The following is a 22,588-nucleotide window of genomic DNA, read 5'->3' as shown; positions in this document are numbered from 1 at the left end:
TGAGGGAATATTTCTGTATTGCACTAATTATAGGAATGTAACTATAGGGAGAATAATAGGACAAACATATTTATTTCCCATGTTTGCCCATTTTTCACAGTAAAATGCCCGTGAGATAAATAGATATTCTTTCCACTAAGCTACAAAACAATCTCTATCTTTCCAAGAAAAAAGCAATATAAAATAATGTTAGACCAAGAAATAAAAATGTTATTACTAGTGAAAGCAATGCAATAAAAAATATGAAAGTTTTTCTAATCGTGAAGGAGTAAAAATATTAAGAGTTAATAATTTATGGTGCAGAGTATATATTATACCTTGTAATACTACACCTGTCATATTCAGTGCTAATGTAATGGCAATCAGAATTCAGCAATTATAAACATTAACATCACAGCTCTCCATTTTACACCTTTTAACACACAGAAATGTATACACATTTTAAAATTACTTGAGTATTACATTTTCATATTTAATATTGCGTATATACAGTAGGTACATTTAACTTGTATATTTACCTCATACTCACCAACTTTAGAACGTTGGTTTCCGGGAGCCTGCCGGGGGAGGTGGGCATGATGGGGGGCGGGGCTCCAAAATGTGCGCGCGTAATTTTGGACCCGCCGCAATGACGCAACTGCGTCATTTGACAGCGGGGGACAGGGCCAAACACCGCGATTCACCGGGAATCGCAGCGTTTGGGACCTCATTCAGATCCGGGAGTTTGCCACACTCTCCCGGGAGTCCGTGAGACTCTCGCAAAGTGCGGGAGTCTCCCGGACATTCCGGGAGAGTTTGCAAGTATGATTTACCTATGAAACTGTGTCAGTGTCCCTGTATTCTGGAATCTTTATGAGATTAATATAAGGCCCATGCCAAAAGCAGATTATTTTCTATCTTTTTTCCATGCAGATTAATAGAGCAGTCGTTAAAGTAGGTTTACATTTCAAATTTTTTGAGAAATCTCAAGAACTCTATTTAGGAGATGAGTAGAAGTAAAATAATTAATTTTATTATAACATAAAAATGCAAACTGTAACATGTAGTAAAGCTTTACAGCAAGCAGAAACCAGAGAAAACAGCAAAAAGCATTATTTAACCTTATGAGGTTCTGAACAGCTTCTCTGATCTTTCAATATTACACAGCTTATTCAATAGGGGACTTCCAAACTGAAGAATTTAACAAGAAGTTTGACATTAATGAATCTGAAACCCTGTGTATTAGTGAGCTGAATAATATACATTAAAATACTGAGTGTTTATATTTTACTAAATATGTCCATCACACTTTCTATCACTCCACTGCAGCAGGTTGCTTCTCTAACTGTGCAGGTAGCGTGTGACTGACATCTTTTTCAGTCTTGCTGTGCAGAAGTGCCCTGTGTGGGTTGGTTGATTCATACAAAGGGGCAAGGCCGGTAATGTGAAAGCATCTGAAATTACTGCAGTTTTTGACTTGTATCAGATCATATTGTACACTGTCCTGAAGATACAGGGGAATATCACATATGAACATTACAATTTTGCCATTTAGTGATATTTTAATAAAACATAATACATTTTTGTCTGTATTTATATCATTTGTTTTCTGTTATATTATTGTATAAGGGATGCCCTCAGTTTTATTAGGTGAACGGTCATTCATGCAAATTTTGCACTTATAAGTTATTAATGGCGATCAACTTTCACTGTTTTTTTTTAGCAGTTTTGTAAACTGCTGCAACCTTGTCAACTCTACAAGACCTCAACACCAGTGATCATGCAGTAGTGTATTTCCACAGTTTGCAGCAGCTACCTCTAAATCTGGTCACTGTTCTTACCTGTTTCCCATGGTTCTCACTCCCTGCATTCACTTGCTGGTCTGAACTGAGCATGCGCAGACCTGGTCTTTTTAAAACTTACTGCATTCTCTTGATTGGCTACTTGGCTATCAGCTCTGTCTATTTCAAGCACCAACTTCTCTACCAAGGTGCCAGATCTTCAGGTCTCCTTACCTGTTAGGACGCTGTCCTCTCTGGTTCCTGTCTGCTCATTGGTATCCTGTGTTACCTGTTCCAGGGTCAGGACCTGTAGTATTATTGCAAGAACCTTGTGCCTCATCATCGGTCCCTTCCTCAAGGTATTCACTTTCCAGGGATCTCAGTGCATCAGTTCTCTGCAGTTCACCACCTCTCAGTTTGTATCCTGTGTTACCTGTTCCATGATCAAGACCTGCAGTATTGTTGCAGGAACCTCATGCCTTATAATCAGTCCTGTTCTCAGCTATTCGCTTTCTAAAGACCTCAGCAATTCGGTTCCCGCTGTTCACCTGAACCTATGCATTTATCATCCAGCAGTCCTGCTCCACTCCACGGTTCCATCTCACCCTGCTCTAAGCCCCTTTATTGGACCACGACCTGCAGCTATAGAGCAGCTAAGTCCATATTCCCTTGCGGAGATCCCTGGTGAATTCCTCTCTACTCTTAGACTCCGCACCTCTCTGGGGGTAAGTCTATCTAGAGCAGGGCTTCGAGGTCTACTCCAAACTTAGGCTCCGTGGCGTCTATTAATGGAGCAACTTGAATACTCTGTGAGTGCACAATAACTTCTTGGGCTTCTGAACTCTATCTATGAACTCTATCTATCCACCCCTATACCGGTCAAGACAGCTAACCATTACCTTTCAGTTGTTTTACTTTCACAACTTTGTCTATCGCATATCTCCCAACTGTCCCGATTTAGGCAGGACAGTCCTGATTTGAGGGATCTGTCATGTCACCCTGATCGGGTCGACTTTGTCTCGTAGGTCAGAATGTTGGGAGGTTTGTCCCGATCACTGTTGCTCTGGTGTGTGCTGCAGTGCATGGGGTGTTAGGAGGAGTATAAGGAGCAGCCTAATGTTTTAAAAGCTCTAGGTCACCTTCGTGCACCGGCCACTTGTCTCTTTGGGCTCCGTTTGAAGGGTAAAGTTAATAAACTGACAAAAATGTACATTTCACAGTTATTGATGTTGGCTAAGGTGTGTATAGCGAGGCTGTGGTTGGCCCCGATGAATCCCACGGTTAAAAATTGGAAGGCACTGGTTAATACCACCATAAGGCACGAGATTTGTCTATACTAGCAGACAGGCTCTAAAGAAATTTGAGAATATATGGTACAGATGGTTAGAATCTCCATTCTATCCTGTGTCATCTAGTTCAGATGCTCCGAGTACTTAAATGTATGGCTCCCGCAGCTCTTATAATAAATATCTGAGTCCATATAGTAAACCCTGCATGTGTAACATACCTATGTATGAGCATTTACGATGTATGATCCTGAATGAGTATAGCACATATACTGTTATTATGCTTTACTGAAATCTTGTAAATTGCGTCATCTAATTCTGATATGTATGCGATTGTTTTTCTTTTCTTTTTGTTGTTTGGTATGTTTGTATCTTGAAAAAATTCCAATAAAAATACTAGATTTAAAAAAAAAAAAGTTTTAGGCCACACTCTCATTGTGACGTGGTCATGCCCTATTCCGATTCCAAACGCTTCAAATTTGGGAGGTATAAAGCTGGTAAAAGTGCCTCCATTGCTTCATATAAAATTGCTACTCTTTATTCATTAAAGTGTTTACATTTTTATCTTGAGTAATTCACTTTGTGGTGTGATAGATTGGACTTTCTTTGTATTCAGCCCATTTTTATACTGAAGAGCTCCTGTCTTGAAATAACTGGCAGTGTCATGTGACCAATTAGTATGCAGTTCTTTGTGCCTCAGCATTCCAGTCTGTTAACAAAATTCTAAACAAATTCTTCCGTGAACTGATTACCATTGAGGCTCATCTTTGGAATACATTGCAAGCTATATAACAGTTTTTAACATTTGACTTATTAACCTCCATGCCAGACTAAGTAACAATGTTTTATGCCTACATGTAATCTGTAAAATGAGAAACTTGTTAATTTAACTCGCCAATATAATTGACTGTGCGTGCTGTGTATATGTATATGCAATTACCCATTATAGTTTGTTTATGCTGCATTCCTTCCAATCTACTATATACATGCCTAGTGGCGAGTGTGAAAAAAAAAACAAGCTGCAGCGCCACCTGCTGGGCAGAGTTATACACTGACCTATATATTTCTTGAAGGAGAAGTGACAGTTGGGAGTGGTTGGTGGTTGCCGGGGGTGACAGTGGGGAGTTTTTAACACCTTAAGTAGCTTGATGAAGGATGTGGCGATGAAGATGAAGGATGAGGTGATGGAGAAAAATGATGAGGTGGTGACATGTGGTCAAAACCACGTTAAAAATGTGCGCTTGCATCGGGAAGTAACGCTCTTCCCCTGAGGAGGCCTGGGCTAGGCCCAAATGCATTACAAGAACCTTTTTAACACCTTAAGTAGCTTGATTTGACTAGAATGCATGAGTATCATGCACGGGTTAACTTGTATTATACATTCAGCTAAATCACTGTTGATTGCAAGCTCCTCTACTGGAAACACTGTTCTTTACTCTTACCCTTTACTTTACCTTTATTATCTTTGAAATGTTAAAGAATATATTTAAAAAGTAAAATAAACCTGTACAAGCTAAAAAGTTGTACTAATGTCTGTCATTTATTGCAAATAGGAATTATAATGGCACATTATAAACAAAATACTACTATTCTCATTTTAGGTCTTACAGCTGCTAAATTGCTTGTGGAATCTGGACTAAATGTTGTGGTTCTGGAAGCAAGAGACAGGGTTGGAGGAAGAACTCATACTATAAGAGTAAGTGTGAGATTAAAATTACTAGTATTTTAGAATGTAATGCTGCATTGATTGGAGTTCCTGATTTATGTTGGTCAACTTTTTTTTGAAAATGGAAGCAACAGTTCTACAATGTGCTAGGTGTCTTTGGGAATTATTGTTTGTTAGCATAATGGAATACATATTTTTCTATTTTATGATCTTTATATTTTCCTCAATTAATTCATTTTCCGCAAGTTTTAGTTACTGTCCCACAATTAATGAAGACTGTGTATTTACCCTAAAATATAATCAACCAATTCTAATGAGTATAATAACACCTAACATGTGTACATTTGCTCATTACCACAGTAGTAACAGCAACCGCAAACATGTATACATTTTTAATAATTTTTACATAATTTCTTTCTCCAAGCTGTACACAATGGGCCTCAGTCATTAAGGAAAGTAAAGAAAAAGAACAGGAATACATTTGATCCTGGACGAACCATTTTACAGTGCAAATTAGTTTATTATTTCGCACGTAAGCACACAAAGAAGTGATAGCTTTATGTTTACACTGACATAAAGTTGATCTAGGTCTAGGACATGCCCTAAGCCAATTATAAATTAGTCCCCATAGTTTAAATTTACCTCCCCCTCCAATGCAACATTGTTTTGCCAAGGTGCAAAGCTTTTTCTTTTGATCTCTTTTATTACTTAGGCCAAATGTCTCCATGATGTAAATTCTCAGAATGGCAGTGAGGTGGTACACAGCCAGACGTGGTGGACAAAAAATTGTGATTTTGAGGGCACATTCATTGGCTGTGTCATTGGCAGCCATGCAGAAAGCATCAGCAAGGTTTATTTATGAACCAGACAAGTTGCTGGCCGGGACTGCCTTGGAGTGCACTTGTTTTGTGCCGAGTTTGTGGCTTTGCAGATACACATGTAATTGTGCTTGAATTAAATAGTGAAATGACAGTTCAGAGTCCAGCTTACTGTGGAACCACTGCATTCATTTCCACATTTCTGTTTTTTTCCTAAAGTTCTCTCAGAGGATGGTGGGCATGGTGGACATGAGGAGTGTATTTATTACATGTGCCACCTTTGTGTGTTTTGAAGGGTTTTAGTACATTGTTTGAAGTGTACCAAGAAATGTGCTTTTGCAAAAAAGTGTAATTGGACTTAGCAAAATGCATCCAACTAAAAGTACAAGATGAGACCTGAGGAATCAGATTCTAGCTAACATTTTGTAGCATGTACTAAATAAATTATAGCTAGAATCTGACAGGTTGCTATAGACAACATCTTTTTCTAACCCGCAGTTTAGTAAATATACCCCTTGATACCCCTTGATCTCCATCACTTCAGAGCTGGTGGAAAAATCAAGTCCTTTTGTTAAAGTGCCCTGCCGCAACAGAGGGAGCTCTTCCCTAAATTATTTCTCTCCATACCTTCTTGTTTCAATCTAAATGCTGCTTCCCGTAGACACATTTACCTTGATCCACAGGACTATGTGCTTATCTGTAAAACCAGATACATTTGCGTAAACACAAGGTTCTGATGTCACAAAAGAGCCTTCCCACTTTTGCACAGCTGTAAATGAATCTTGGGGTAAATTTTAGCAACCAGTCAGATTCTAGCTGTCACTTATTTAGAATGTACTAAATAAACGTTAAGTAGAATTTGTTTAGTTGCTATAGGCAACGTCTTGACTTTTTCAAACCCGCAGCGTAATGAATTTAAAAAACGCCAGTTTTCAGTGAACCACCTGGTTTACTAAAGCACAAATCGCCATTAAAACTGATAGAATTGACATTTTACAAAACCATCACTTTACAAATCTCCATCCCGATTTTAAAAATGAGGAACATACAAACCGCCAGATTTACTAAGCTGAGGTTTGCTAAACCGCTATCCAAATGGCCAAAATAAAAGAGGTGTTGTGAGTGGCGAGATTGCTAAAATGCATGCTGTTTGAGCCATTTTGCCATTCAGAACATAAGAGGAAGCACCATTACATTTAAGTTATTGGGGCAATCATTTTTTATTGATTAAGGGGAAAAGTTAATTTATAATTAACTAATGGGGCAAAAAAATTTCTTTTTATTTTAAGGGAATACTATTATTGTATTATATTATGGGGAATATGAATATATAATAATAATATTAACTGATTGTTAATGGTGGATAAAATTATCTATGTTGCACAATTCGGCATTAGATAATGCCTAAATAATAGAATCATTAAATAATTGTGTCCCCTTGATATAATGAAAATTAAAATTTGCTCCAGAAGTTAATTTTAAAATAATTTTGCCCCTTAATAATTAAATTAACTGCATGGGCCGTGTTGATCTCACGAACAACGTGGTCAATTGAATCCCCCCCTAAATGTCTTGCATAAATTCTTAATAAGACCAAATATTTATTATTTATGGATTTTTCCCCTGCCCATTTATATTTACAATCTAGTTTTGGTACCTGGCACTAAGGGAAATTAGGTGATTTACTCTGACCTACTCCTTCCAATATATCTGTAAATATTAAAGATTGCTCTTTTTCTTGAATGCTACTAGAACCTTATTACCTATTTATGAAAGCTAAAACATCTCTCAGAGGTATGCATTTATATTCTGTGATATGTAAGTAAACCATCCTTAGAACATTTTAAACATATGGAAATTTTTCCATGTCTGATCAGCTGTATCTATGATGGATGCTTACTGGAGCTGAACTGTGCTGTTGGTGAGTTATTATTTGGAAGAAAAACATCATTAATCATCTAAATGAAAACAGAAAAAATATTTTTTCACCAAGAATACTAAGTAGAAAACAGTTTGCATATATACAGTACTAGTTAAAAGCCTGTCAAAATGGCGCAAACAAATCAGAGTGAGATCATGTTGGACCCTTTTATGGTAATGGTTAAATTCCGTACATTATTTTTCCCACGAATGTGGAAACAAATACCGGCTCGAAAATGAAAAGAAAAAAAAAGAATTTAATGCAATTCCTATTTAACAAATATTTCTTTATATACCACATTTTTTTGTGTAAATCTTCTCAGAGTCTTTTACCAATTTCCCCTGTTCCATGCCACCAATAATTTTGATTCAACATTCACAAATACTGTTCATAGAACCACAGTTATGAGCATTAATATTTATTTCATCAAAGTTACTGACATCAAGAATGGGGTGACATCTTGTTCACTGAGTTTGTAGGCATTGGCATGATATTACCTCTGTCCTTTTCGCTCTTCAATTGCTTTCTCTGTGACGGGCAATTTGCTGAGGAGTCAGATTTGCATGGCGATGACGATCACGTTCGTGTTCTCTTTGGTCATCAGTCAGTCATTGTTTGTTGTCGAGCTTTATCGTGTTAATCGTGTTTTTGCTGATTCTTGCTGTGCAGTTATTCCCACAGCAGACATTTCCCTTTTAGGTGGCATCGCAGTTACACTTTGTTGCTTCAATTAATAATTAGTATGTAAATTAATATTTATATACTAATTAATTTAACACTAAGGGGTATATTTACTAAACTGTGGGTTTGAAAAAGTGGAGATGTTGCTTATGGCAACCAATCAGATTCTAGCTGTCATTTTGTAGACTGCAATAAATAAATAAAAGCTAGAATCCATAGGCAACATCTCCAATTTTTCAAACCCACCGTTTAGTAAATCTAGCCCTAAGTGCCAATAAAACAATAGATTGAAAATTGAGTAAATTTGGAATGCAAAGGTCGTTATAAATGGTAACTGCCACACCAAAAACCTAACTGAACCAAACAAAAAAGCCCAAGAAATGAGGAAAATCTATTCGGTAGGAATAGTCAAGTACACAAAAGAGTAATTTGCAGACATTTTACCAAATTTGTTTGTCTGTTTTGTGTGTGTATTTATAAAGGTGAGGAGCAGTGATAGCCTTTTATATATGGATGTGAACAATATTTAACAGGGTTCCTCTAAATCTATCTATTTTAAAAGTAACTTACAACTAAATTGTCTTTTTAAGTGTCTGTTTTAACTATGTGTTCACAGGCTGCATTGGTTAGACATGGACAGCCCTGCTTCATTTTGTTAATGTTCGTTGTTATAACTAATATTAAACACACACAGACCGTTGCAGTCATTGGTGAATTTCGGATATGAATTACAACCAGGTCTCTTCACAAATAATTGCTTACAAGACTGGTATTTGTTTAGGAACATTTGTGAATCTGTTTAACTTCCCTAAAAAACACTCCACACCATTGCCAAGCAAATTGATCTGTAGCAAAGTTTGCTATACACCTGTTGTGCCACAATGCATAGATCTAGTCATTGAGTGGTTGGGACAGATATCCAGATCACAGGGAATGTAATGCGGTCCTTAGATGAACATGGTAATAATTTACTGGGAAAACAGAAAGCCGCAAATCTTTGAAAGGTCATCTACACAAACACTGCCCACCATACTTCCGGGAGATCCCATTGAATTGCATTATCCAGACCCTGCCAAAAAAGAACAGAGACAAAATCTAAGAGAGGGGCCTACTCTGCTTGGGCGTACTCTCCGAAATTCCATCCAATCACCCACACCTAGTAGATGTGGGTGCAACATTTAAAACCTACCCCAGTGGTTAACACTTCTTCTTTACAGCACTGGGGTCATGAGTTCAGCTCCCGACCATGGCCTTATCTGTGTGGAGTTTGTATGTTTGTCACTCATCGGACTGTGAGTGCTACTTCTCGTGTGTTTAGGAACCGTGGCCGTCCACCATCCTGAGGGTCTGCGCATGTGCAGCCCTTTTAAACCTTCAGTATCTGTTCCTTTTAGTTAATTGGCTGATCAGGCAACACTCCCTATTTAGAGCACCTGTGGTCAATACCTCGTTGCCTGATCTTGGAGTCTCATTCCCCATGAGCCTCTGAAGGTGTTCCTGTGTTTCCTCATCTATTCAGCTCCTGCTGATTCCTGTTGTTCGTTTGTGGTTTCCAAACCACTTCAACTCTCCTGTGTTCATCGTGACTGCACCAGCTGATTCCTATCCGCTGCCTCCGTGCTTCTACAGTATCCTGTTCACTTCAACTCTCCTGTGTTCATCGTGACTGCACCAGCTGATTCCTATCCGCTGCCTCCGTGCTTCTACAGTATCCTGCTCACTTCAACTCTCCCGTGTTCATCGTGACTGCACCAGCTGATTCCTATCCGCTGCCTCCGTGCTTCTACAGTATCCTGCTCACTTCAACTCTCCCGTGTTCATCGTGACTGCACCAGCTGATTCCTATCCGCTGCCTCCGTGCTTCTACAGTATCCTGCTCACTTCAACTCTCCCGTGTTCATCGTGACTGCACCAGCTGATTCCTATCCGCTGCCTCCGTGCTTCTACAGTATCCTGCTCACTTCAACTCTCCCGTGTTCATCGTGACTGCACCAGCTGATTCCTATCCGCTGCCTCCGTGTTTCTTCAGAGTCCTGCTCATCGCAACTCTCCAGTGTTCATCGTGTCTGCAGCCAGCCGATCCGCTGTTTCCGTGCTTCCACAGTGTTCCTGCTTATGTCAACTCGCCTGTCTGCATCGGGTCAACGCTCCGCTGCTTTTATCTCAGCTATTGGCTCAGACCGCCTAAACTCTCCTGTGTTCTCCAGGTGCCCAGTTCTATATACTACTGCTTCCTGAGTATTGTTTAATCCTTGCTGGTCTACCTACTGTGCGCTGCACCTACTTGGTTACCGCTTCCACCCTCCGGTGGTTTCTCGCCCTGCCGACCTCCAGCCGTTCAGGTATCCCTGCACGTCTCTCTGACAGCCTGCTCTCCTGAACCACGGTATGCATACTTCTCATTGACTGTGCTCGTGTATTGCATACCTCGCTGGACTGAGTTTGTTCTCCTCCGGAGTTCCCTATCCACTGAGACTATTGCTATCATTTGACTGTGTTTCCTTTTAGCCTGGATAGTTCTTGTGACTTTATATATTTGTGCAGTGCTGCTCAGTTATTACTATATTGTGCATATCATCGTGGGATCAAGTTCAGTGTGCCCGTGTATACTCTGCATTGCATTCATCTCCTCGTGCTCCTCCTCACATATATATTTCAGTGGTACAACTTGCTAGAGGCAGACCACTGACCCCTGTTTCCTGTGTCACCAGTTTCCAGTATCCTTTCACATAGCAGTGGTACAACTTGCTAACGCAGACCACTGACTCCCCTGATACCTTCACCTGGATTCCATTCCTTCACCCAGACAGCGGTACAACTTGCTATACGCAGACCGCTGACTCTCATCACCTCCTCGTTACTTCTGGACATTCCTCCTCACTATAGCAGTGGTACAACTTGCTATACGCAGACCACTGACTACCCTCACGTTTCCTTGTCCATCCAGTTCCTCGTGTACAGTTATCTACCTACTACCAGTGCTGCTAGTCATAGACTTTCCTCGAGCATTCTCTTACCATCTGCTGTCTCCTGTTCCGTGATCACCCCGCTACCAGAGTACCATAATACCAACTATACTGCTCTGGTAAGTCCATCATCTGGTGATACCTGGGTAAAGACTCCTTGTGCCCGTGACAATGTTCTTTCTGTGCATGTGTGTGACTTTCCTCCTGGTGCTCTGGTTTCCTCCCACACTACCAAAAAGGTAGTGTGGGAGGAAACCACACTACGCTAGGTAGTGTGGTAGGTTAATTGTCTTCTGACAAAATTAACAATAGCGTGCGTGTCAGGGAATTTTTATATTATAAGCTCCAATGGGCCAAAGAAAGATATAAGTAACAAGTATTCTCTGTACAGCTCTGCAAAATTGGTGGCACTATATAAATAAATGGTGATTATAATAAAACCCCAACTGTCCCAATGTCATCGGAATAGTCCTAATTTGTGGACCTCAAAAGATGTGGATGTCACGACTGTTAGTGGGTGTATGACTGGTAGGAGGTACCTGCTGTTGTTGGCGCAACTCAGAGGAAGGCGCGGAGTCTAACGTGCCCCTGGTATTCACCAGGAACCCCCGCAAGGAAGTATGGACTCCGCTGCAGGGACACGCAGGTCGCGGTCCTTCCTAGAGTCCACAGCGAGATACAAGGGGGTGTCAGACAGGCCGGTTCAGCAACGTTCAGGTAGAGGAGGTACAAAAGGGAAATCCAGAAGAATGGTGAGGCAAGCCGAGTCGGTAATCTTCAGGGAGCGCAGTACAAAGGCAGAATCCAGATAGGGGTGGTCAAACGGTCCGGGTCAAAAGGGTCACAGGCAGCACGAGGAAGGTCAGGAACAATATAGCAACTGGTACACAGAAACGCTGGAGGCAGGAAGACCTGATACTCTGGCACTGACTAGAGGACAGGAAGGGGTTTAAATAATGTGAGGATCCAATCAGCTTCAGCGCTGAGCGCTGTCATGCCTGCCGCCGGGAATACATAGCGTCCCGTTGCCTAGCAACGGGGCGCGTCATACTGCGGGGGAAATGGATGGCAGGGGGAATCCGGAAATGACGCGTCTGGTTGCCTAGCAACCAGACGCGCGATCACACAGTCAGGCGGCCGTGCGGACGGCGCCTGACAGTATACCCTCCTCTTCCTCCTCCTGTTTGAAGGAACTTTTTAAGAATTCTAGGAGCGTGAAGGTCCTGCTTGTCCACCCATGATCTCTCCTCTGGGCCAAATCCTTTCCAATGGACCAGAAATTGCTGTTTGCCACGAAGAATGCGAGAGGCCAAGATCCGACTGACTTCGAATTCAGTTCCATAAGAGGTTTGTATTGGTGGGGGACGACCGGGAGGTCGATAGAATTTATTGAGTACCAGTGGTCGTAGTAATGAGACATGAAAAGTATTATGACATCTCAGAGAAGGAGGAAGTTTCAATTTGAAGCATACAGGATTAATGACTTGCATGATGGTGTACGGGCCAATAAATCGAGGAGCCATCTTCATAGAAGGAACCTTTAGTCTTAGGTCCCGGGTGGATAGCCATACCTGGTCTCCCACCTTTAAGAGAGGAGTGGCCCTCCGATGACGATCTGCAAAGATCTTGTGATGCTGAGTAGCCTTGAGTAAAGCCGTCTTAGTCTTAGCCCAAATGAGAGAAAATTCCCGATAAAGAGTATCTACGGCTGGAACCGGTGAAGAGGATACTGGAAAAGGATCCGGAAACACAGGGTGACTTCCGTATACAATAAAGAACGGAGAGAATCCGGTAGACTCATGAATGTGTTGATTATGGGAGAACTCCGCCCAAGGAAGGAATTGAGACCATTTATTCTGGTTGTCGGAGGTAAAACAGCGGAGGAATGTCTCGAGATCCTGATTGATTCGCTCCGTCTGTCCGTTGGTTTGCGGATGGTATCCCGAAGAGAATTTCAATTCTATGTTTACTCTTTTACAAAAGGTTCTCCAAAACTGGGATGTAAATTGGACTCCGCGGTCCGAAATGATCTCCTTCGGGCACCCATGTAGTCTGAATATCTCCTTGATAAAGATATCTGCCAGACGACTGGCCGTGGGCAGTCCAGTTAGAGGAATAAAATGTGCCATCTTCGAAAATCGATCAATAACCACCCAGATAGTGGTAAACCCTGCACTGAGGGGTAGGTCTGTGATAAAATCCATGGCCACACTTTCCCAAGGAGCATCGGGGATAGGAAGTGGACGAAGAAGGCCTGCCGGGACTCTTCTACAAGTTTTGTGTTGAGCACAAGTAGTGCAGGAAGCAATAAATCTCTCAATATCGGCACGTACATTAGGCCACCAGAAGCGTCGGCAAAGCAGCGATGTTGTCTTCTTTATTCCAGCATGGCCGGCAATGCGGGATGAATGAGCCCACTGCAGGGTCTTGAACCGGAGATGGGGTTCCACAAATGACCGGCCTGGAGGAGGAGAGGACGTTTTGGTCCTAGTAAGGGCTACGATATTAGAAGGATCAATAATATGCTGCGGAACCAATGGTCTTAAACGATCGGAATCGTCAAATGAGCGAGATAATGCATCGGCACGTCCATTCTTGGCTCCCGGGCAGAATGTGAGTTTCATGTCAAATCGAGCAAAGAAGGATGCCCAGCGGGCTTGCCGAGGATTAAGGCAACGAGCCTCTTGAATGAACACTAGATTCCGATGGTCGGTAAACACAGTAACAGGAAATATAGCCCCCTCCAACAGATGTCGCCACTCCTCCAGAGCCGCCTTGATGGCCAGTAATTCCTTGTCCCCTATTCCATAATTACATTCGCTGGGAAGAAATCGTCTGGAGAAAAACCCACACGGGTTGTGTGAGCCAGCCGGAGACTCTTGAAAAAGCACCGCCCCAATGCCTACTGAGGATGCATCTACCTCTAGGAAGAAAGGTCGTTCTTGATCTGGCTGGGACAGAACTGGGGCTGAAGAGAATGCTTTCTTTAACGTTATGAAGGCAGACATGGCCTCCGAAGACCAGACCCTAGGGTTGGCAGTCTTCCTGGTTAACGCTGTAATGGGGGCTATAATGGTGGAGAATCCCTGAATAAATTGGCGATAATAGTTTGCAAAACCGATGAACCTTTGAATGGCTTTAAGGCCTTGTGGCTGAGGCCAGTCCAGAATAGCTGACACCTTGGTGGGATCCATACAAAGACCTTGACTCGACACGATGAAACCAAGAAAAGATACCTGACTAATCTCAAACACACATTTCTCCAGCTTGCAATAGAGGTGGTGTTTCCGAAGTCTACGTAAGACCTCCTTTACTTGTTCCCGATGAGTCTTCAGATCTTTAGAAAATATTAATATATCGTCTAGATATACTACCACAGAAGTGTATAACAGGTCATGAAAGATATCGTTAACGAAGGTTTGGAAGATGGCTGGGGCGTTGCAGAGGCCGAAGGGCATCACCAGGTACTCGAAATGTCCATCTCTGGTGTTAAAGGCCGTTTTCCATTCGTCTCCTTCCTTGATGCGAATTAAATTATAGGCCCCACGGAGATCTAATTTGGAAAAGATTTGAGATCCACTGAGTTTATCAAAGAGGTCGGAGATGAGAGGTAGTGGATATCGATTTTTGACAGTGATGCGGTTGAGAGGACGATAATCAATACAAGGCCGGAGAGACCCATCCTTCTTCTTAACAAAAAAAAAACCTGCACCCGCTGGGGAAGTAGATTTGCGGATAAATCCCCGTTTCAGGTTTTCTGAAATATATTGAGACATGGCTGACGTCTCTGGACGAGATAAAGGGTAGGTCCGCCCTTTGGGGATGGGTTGGTCAGGAGATAAAACAATAGCGCAATCCCAGGGACGATGAGGAGGCAAGATCTCCGCTTCCACTTTACTGAATACATCCTGGAATTCCATATAGGCCTCAGGAAGGTGGGTTAGCTCGGACTGAGCCATTACTTGACATTTAGGAGGCAAGACTCTAGACAGACATTCAAAGCGACATCCTTCACCCCATGACATAACTTGAGCGTGGTCCCAATCCATCTGAGGAGAATGTCTTCTCAGCCATGGTAGCCCCAAGATGAGGGGATTAATGGACCTCGGCAACACCAAAAGTTGGATCATTTCGCTGTGAAGTACTCCTACCCTCAACCGAACAGGAGAAGTCACGGAGGAGATGGAGCCGTGAGTGACACGACTTCCGTCGACTGCCGTCAGAGATAACGGTTGGGGCAATGGGTTCAGAGGTATTTGGAGCTGCGAAGCTAGATCCGCCGAAATGAAGTTCCCGGAGGAGCCGGAGTCCACAAAGGCCGTGGTGGAAAAGGTACCCTTGGGGGTGCTCAGGATGACAGCCATCTGAAATTCTGGAGAATTTTCTTTAGCATAGGGAGCAACTGTGGATTCTCCTAAAACGGCCTCCCCGCCACCGTTTAGGAGGAAGAGTTTCCCAGTTTCTTGGGACAAACTCTTAGCAGGTGTCCCGGATCTCCACAATACAGACACAGGCGTTGTTTGAAGCGTCTCTCCCTCTCTTCAAGGGATAATTTAGAGCGTCCTACTTGCATTGGTTCATCCACTGGCAGGATGGGATTTTGGAACTGGGGTGCTAGCCGTGGTATGAACCGTTTGCCAGGAGAGCGTTCCTGCGTGCGCTCTTGGTAACGCAAATCCACCTTGATGCACATGGAGATGAGAGAATCTAACTCAGCCGGGAGTTCTCTGGAAATTAACTCATCCTTATTCCGGTCCACCAGACCTTGCCAAAAGGTTGCCACCAGTGCTTCGTTATTCCATTTTAACTCGGAAGCCAGGGTTCGGAATTGAACTGCGTATTGCCCCACGGACAGGTCACCTTGGCGGAGGTTTAACAAGCTGGTAGCTGCAGAAGCAACTCTTCCGGGATCATCGAAGACTTTCCTGAAAGCTTCAATGAAAGAGTTGGAGTTATGAAGAAGTGGACCCCCTTGTTCCCATAAAGGTGAGGCCCAGGCAAGGGCTTGACCACTGAGGAGGGAGATGAGAAAAGCTACTTTGGTGCGTTCTGAAGAAAAGGCCCCTGGGTTGCACTCAAATTGGATGGCACATTGGTTCAGAAAGCCCCTGCACTTCTTGGGATCACCGTCAAACTTTTCGGGTGTCGGGATGCGTACACCGGAGGCCGCTGTAGAGACCGTAACCACACTGGATGCTGTGGATGCCGCAGAGGTTATGGCTGGTGTAGCGGGTGCAGCATTCTGAAATGTATCGAAGCGGGTAGCAATCCCTTGGACACATTGTAGAAGATGCGCTTGGGCTGCTTCTTGTTGCTCCACTCGTTGGGCCAAATGCAGAAGTAGGTCACGAGCAGACGGTTCACCAGACCCCTCCGTTGTCATGGCCAGAGTATACTGTCACGACTGTTAGTGGGTGTATGACTGGTAGGAGGTACCTGCTGTTGTTGGCGCAACTCAGAGGAAGGCGCGGAGTCTAACGTGCCCCTGGTATTCACCAGGAACCCCCGCAAGGAAGTATGGACTCCGCTGCAGGGACACGCAGGTCGCGGTCCTTCCTAGAGTCCACAGCGAGATACAAGGGGGTGTCAGACAGGCCGGTTCAGCAACGTTCAGGTAGAGGAGGTACAAAAGGGAAATCCAGAAGAATGGTGAGGCAAGCCGAGTCGGTAATCTTCAGGGAGCGCAGTACAAAGGCAGAATCCAGATAGGGGTGGTCAAACGGTCCGGGTCAAAAGGGTCACAGGCAGCACGAGGAAGGTCAGGAACAATATAGCAACTGGTACACAGAAACGCTGGAGGCAGGAAGACCTGATACTCTGGCACTGACTAGAGGACAGGAAGGGGTTTAAATAATGTGAGGATCCAATCAGCTTCAGCGCTGAGCGCTGTCATGCCTGCCGCCGGGAATACATAGCGTCCCGTTGCCTAGCAACGGGGCGCGTCATACTGCGGGGGAAATGGATGGCAGGGGGAATCCGGAAATGACGCGTCTGGTTGCCTAGCAACCAGACGCGCGATCACACAGTCAGGCGGCCGTGCGGACGGCGCCTGACAGTGGAGATTGCACTGAAGTGGGTGGATGTTTGCCCCAGAGGCAGGCCTGATTTGTTAGAAAGTGGGTGTGTTTAGTTGGATGAACAGATAGGATTTGGGAGGAACAGGGGTGGGGCTTTTTTTTAACCAAGTTTGCCTTATTGTTTAAAATACAATCTAAATATTAACACTGATTTCAATGAGTAAACTGTCAGATTTAATTGAGAAGCATATACAGTATCTGACAATAAAATTTTAGTCATTTATTGTTTATCCGATGAAGGTGAATGGGTAGGGTGCTGAGAAAATTACTAGATCATTGGACAGGTTGGCTAGTACTGCACTATATATGGAGCTGGTCTTGTTGAAACCTATATCTTATCTCTCTGATTTTTATCAAGTGAAGACAGTTACCAAAATTATGGTACTGTATGTTTAAGGCTTGTTGTTTTGTTCCTCTAATGTCTCTTGATCTGCTTCCTAAATGTGATGGACAGAGAGATGTTGTCACTTCCTGCCTCCATGTTAGTGATGTTACTTTCTTAGTAAAGTTCCAAGCTAAGTAATGAATGTCTGCGTATTCAGTGTCCATATACAGCATGCTTGCCAAGTTTGCCTCCGGGAGATGCAGGTGGGCGTGTGAGGGCGGAGATCACGTTGTTTGGGGCCACATTGACTCCTGATTTGTGTCATAACCCCCGCCCCTGCCATTTAATTAATTAAGTGTGTCCAGGAGGTTGCCCTGCTCTCCCAGAATTTCGGGAGTCTCCCGGACATTGCGGGAGAGTAGGCAACTATGGTATACAAAGTGCACTAGAAAGTCCACTGTGCAGAAAACACTTTCAACAGGTCTCGATGTTCCAGCCCTTAAAACTAGATTGCAAATGCTACTTGAAACCAGGCGCAGCTAATTGTGACAGGTGTTTTTGCTTAGAACATATAACTGACAACAGCTATGTTTTTTACATGTAAATTATAATAATTATTTATATCTATTTTTGCACAGAACAAAGAAGTTCAGTATGTGGATGTTGGTGGCGCATATGTTGGACCAACTCAAAATCGAATATTACGGGTTTCAAAAGAATTGGGTATACAAACATACAAAGTGAATGTGGCAGAACGACTTATCCATCATGTCAGGGTAAGCTTTTAATAAATAAGATGTATTTTGTTTCAGACATTTGGAAAGTAATTTAATTAGAGCATTACAAAGAAGTGAAAAATAATCTACCTTCCGTTCACAGACCTTATTCCATATGCGATAATCGGGCTTCGAAAAACTGTGACACTTAGGTGTTTATTGAATTGTTAGGAAGCTTGGCTAGCCAACACCTAACCCAACACTAAACCATATTTTACTTTTCTTAGATTCTTTACTTATTTAATAGATATTTGACTTTATTTGTTATTAAAATTTCAAAATAGAAAGGTTGTTTTTCAGGATGCAAGCTTGTAAGTGCTTTATGGAAAATTGGAAAGTTAAAATATATTCTTATAATAACTTCTCTCCTTATCTGTTACTCCATGAATTGTATACAGTAATTTTTTTTGCTTGTAGCTGATTTAAATACAAAAGGTGGAAGTGTTAATTTCCTTTGGTGTGTTGACACTGATAATGGATTAAGTTTTTTGTTTTGTTTTTAAACAGAATGTCTAGTTATCTTTGTTTTAAACCAACACATTTTGATTGTATAAACATCTACATATTAAGTGAGAGAAAGCATTCTGGTAAAGTGGATTCTTAACAAAATATACATTTAATACATTAAAGTTTTTTTTTTTACTTATATTACATTTAGGTTAAAATTTATATTAAACCATAGCAGACAGGTCTATTTATTAATACTGTGGGTGAGAATCATTATTCATCGCTGCAAATCGCAGCGATGAATAATAAAGCACCACTGTAATATATCATGCTGGGTCTGCTCTGGGAGCCCCAGCAAACTTCCCCCTAAAGCACAAAGATTTTTTGCTATTGTCAACAGCCTATGTGCATAGCACTTTCACGGATGAGGGATCCAGTGAAGCCAGAAAGGCTTTAGCTGGGTCCCATTCTAAAAAAACGATAATGTCCCCCTGAGATGGCGTTACATTGCTGTGAAAAGCTTGATAAATTGACTAGTGCTTCGGTCCCCATAGAGGTCTATGGGGACAGTGGTAAGCTCCATTAATGGGTTTAAGAAATCAGAGCTTTCACTGTTGACCCTAACCTCAGCTTGAATAGTGACCGTGACCACCACTCTTTGACATTTGTCCTGACATTTCTCTTTTAATTCAGAAACAAACTAAGAGCTCTGCGTCTATGTATTCCCATGGATCTGAAAGATCTAATTTGCATGAACTCTACTGTAGTTGAGAAAAAAATCAGGAAGACCAGTGCCAGATATTCCTGGGCTTTTGTGTCAAAATATGTAGAATCAGTCTTTTGCTGTCAGGATGAAATAAAGAGTCTCCCAATGTAGCTCCAAAAGCAAACAAACTAAACAGTAAATCCATACCTTGAATAAAAGAGAAAAAACAATATGGTGTCTCCAGTCTGATACTCTGAGAAAGAAAATTTTCATTTACCAAACTCTACTACCACCGGTGTTTTCATGACGTGTTAATTTGGATTGCTCAATCCCAATAAATGGTATATTTTCTCAGAAAATAAAAATACAAAAATAGTGCACTCTGTGTGGTTAATCAATATAATAAATAATAGTGATATTTTGCCCACCTTATTCAGGTGAGAGGCAAACTTCTCTTAATAGGTGATGAATCCTTTATTGATCTGAAGTTATTGCTATACGAAAAAGTGCTTGAAAAAGATTAAACCAAAAAAGCTTAGTGTGTAGTATAGCAACATTTGTGAGTGATGTGCATTTTACACTCACTTACAGAGATCTCTTGAGAGCACTTTTGAGACGTTCAATTGGCCGTGTTACTATCGAAAGTAACACGGCCTGCGCACTATTACAGATATTACGGTAATAGTGGACGTAATTACCGTTAATACGATAATCTCAACACCGACTTTTCCCTCGCAGCTCCCAGAGCTGCGAGCAGAAAGCAGGGTTAAAATTACCGTAATAATGGCAGTACCTTTAACGCGGCTCTATTCTGGGGGGAATTGAATTCCCCCTTAATGTATAATTTTTTTTTTAATTCTACAATAGTCAAACAAAAAACACAATAGTGCAGTATGGTCCTATACACAGTCATATGGGTGGGCAATACACTTACATTTAAGTAGAAGCCAGATCACTTTTGAAATTGTATAATGATAATTGTAAAGTCCCAGTGACAACATATACAGAATTTGCTGAGGAAGCAGGCCATTGGCCTGATATTTGACCTTGATTCTATTGACCTCTGCCTAGACCTTCACCACCGTAGTTAGTCATTTATCCTGCCCTCTGCTTTGACTTTGTTGCTGCCAACAGTCCTGACCTTTGCTTGAGTATGGACCACTGTTGTTTCTCTATATATCTATATGGCCTTAGAGCTTCTGTGTCAGATCTTCTCTGCTATGGAAAGAGCTGAACACCGGCAAAGGTTCCCAGCAATGTGTAATTGTCAGGACCATTCTAAATACAGCGAATGTATGAGGCTCCAATAGACTCTCCTGCAATTGGTGTTTCCAATGGAAAACAGCAGGACAATAGCGGGAGGCTGAGAACCTATCACATATGCTTAAAACATGTATTTTGTAAACATATTTCCATGTTATGTTTTACTGCGTCTCTCAAAGCAATACAAGACACATCACTGTAAAGATAGTATTCTGGCACTTAATATTCCTGGTTTAAAAATTGTGCATCAATCCATTCACACCTACTTCATACTTATCTATAAATGTTTTTGTGTGAAAAGGCCTCAGTGTTACAGATAAAAATTGTTTCTAAGTTTTTTGTTTTGTTCCTTTAATTTGTTGGTTAACTTTAAAAGCAAAATATGAAGATGTTTCTATCTTCTAGTTGTGTTATTGAAGTCCAATCTATTTTATAGAAAGGTTGAAAGCGTTCATTTTTTATATTGTCTTCCTTTTATAACCTTTCCTCTAGAGTTCTTTCTGTGAAAGATAAGAAAAATGATTGCTATTTGAAGTATTATAGCAAGCTTTCCAAGATACAGTGATTAATGGATCCAATACACAGCCAACACAACTGGCTAAGGCAGATTATTATGTATGCACTGTTGTATGTCTGCTCCCTCACGTAGACAGTGGATTTATCCAGGCTATAGTCCAATTTTTTTGTCTCCTGCTTTGTTAGTTTTCAATATTCTGTAATAATTGACACTTTCAGATATTCAGAAACAAAATCATGTACTTCTGTTTATATTTTTTAATGGTTAACTTAAAAGGAAAAAGTAATCAACTAACATTCTAGACTAAGTGGTCTCTGTGTCAGTTTGAGGTACTAAAAACACACGATTATACAAGATATTTGCCTACTCTCCTGGAGTGTTTGGGAGACTCCCGAATCTTCGGTACGTCTGCCAGACTCCCGGGAAAGCAGGCCTTTCTCCTGATCAAGTGGGCCGGACGGGGGCATCAATGACACAATTCTTTATGAATCGTATAATTATGGCCACGCCCCTACCGCACAATGTTGCTATTGTGGGAAAGGGGCCAAAATAACGCTATTTTCGGCGCTACACTTTTCACTTGACCTTGACCTTTCACTTGACCTTGAAGATTTTCAAGTAGGCAAATATGCTCATGACCATTATATATCTGGCATATTTCTTGTGCTATGTATTTATTCTGCTATACATTTTTACATTTGAAATCACCACTCAGAAATCCAGCACTTCCATTAGACATCTTTCCAGGCTGCAGACAAGGAATTACAGCGAGACCACTGGAAATTGATAATTGAAAAACTAAATAAGGTGATTCTCATATGTGCCATTTGTTGTTTGATATGTTCAGCTCCATCAGCACTTTTATGCCCGGTGTGTGATTTACAACAGCTATATCATATAATCTGCCCCCTGGAACACGGTTTTATCCACACTAAAAGTCATAATAGGTTAATATAATTACACAGAAGGCGTTGAAATATGAATCTTCTGTATGCTCACCCTCTAGTGTTCCATTATATAATAGAAAGTACCTCGGCGCTAAAACATAAATTGTATAGTGTGTTTATTGGTACACAACAGAAAAACGTGGTCTAGCCAGACCCATAAAACAAATGACAATCAGAGAAAATACATATGATCACATAGTGAACGGAGTCAAAATAATCGCCATAGCAATAAATGGCATAAGTGTCAGTAATGTCAATGACCAGTGTAAACAGCCGGATAGTGCTGTAGGATTTCCAGTTCTGGAAGGAAATCCTCCCTTTGGTGCAGATAAATCCTATAATAGATGCAGGTGTAGTAAGCAGTTTGTGTTTCCACAATCAGTAGATAATGTCCGTTTTGGCAACTAGCTCAATCGGCTGGATTCACGTGTG

General features: G+C 41.7%; 1 protein-coding gene across 1 annotated transcript in view; it reads left to right on the top strand.

Annotated features, from left to right (window-relative positions):
- The window catches only part of LOC142139096 (amine oxidase [flavin-containing] A-like), a 74,345-nt gene that overhangs the window by 16,651 nt on the left and 35,106 nt on the right, over positions 1–22,588 (top strand). Inside the window, exons 2-3 of the mRNA XM_075196388.1 lie at positions 4,648–4,742; positions 18,139–18,276. Of these exons, the coding sequence (XP_075052489.1) occupies positions 4,648–4,742; positions 18,139–18,276 (233 nt within the window). The remainder of the gene's footprint in view (positions 1–4,647; positions 4,743–18,138; positions 18,277–22,588) is intronic.

Source organism: Mixophyes fleayi, chromosome 2 (assembly GCF_038048845.1).
Source record: "Mixophyes fleayi isolate aMixFle1 chromosome 2, aMixFle1.hap1, whole genome shotgun sequence".
In the NCBI taxonomy this organism is placed as follows: domain Eukaryota; kingdom Metazoa; phylum Chordata; class Amphibia; order Anura; family Limnodynastidae; genus Mixophyes; species Mixophyes fleayi.
This window is presented reverse-complemented; position numbering and strand designations above follow the sequence as displayed.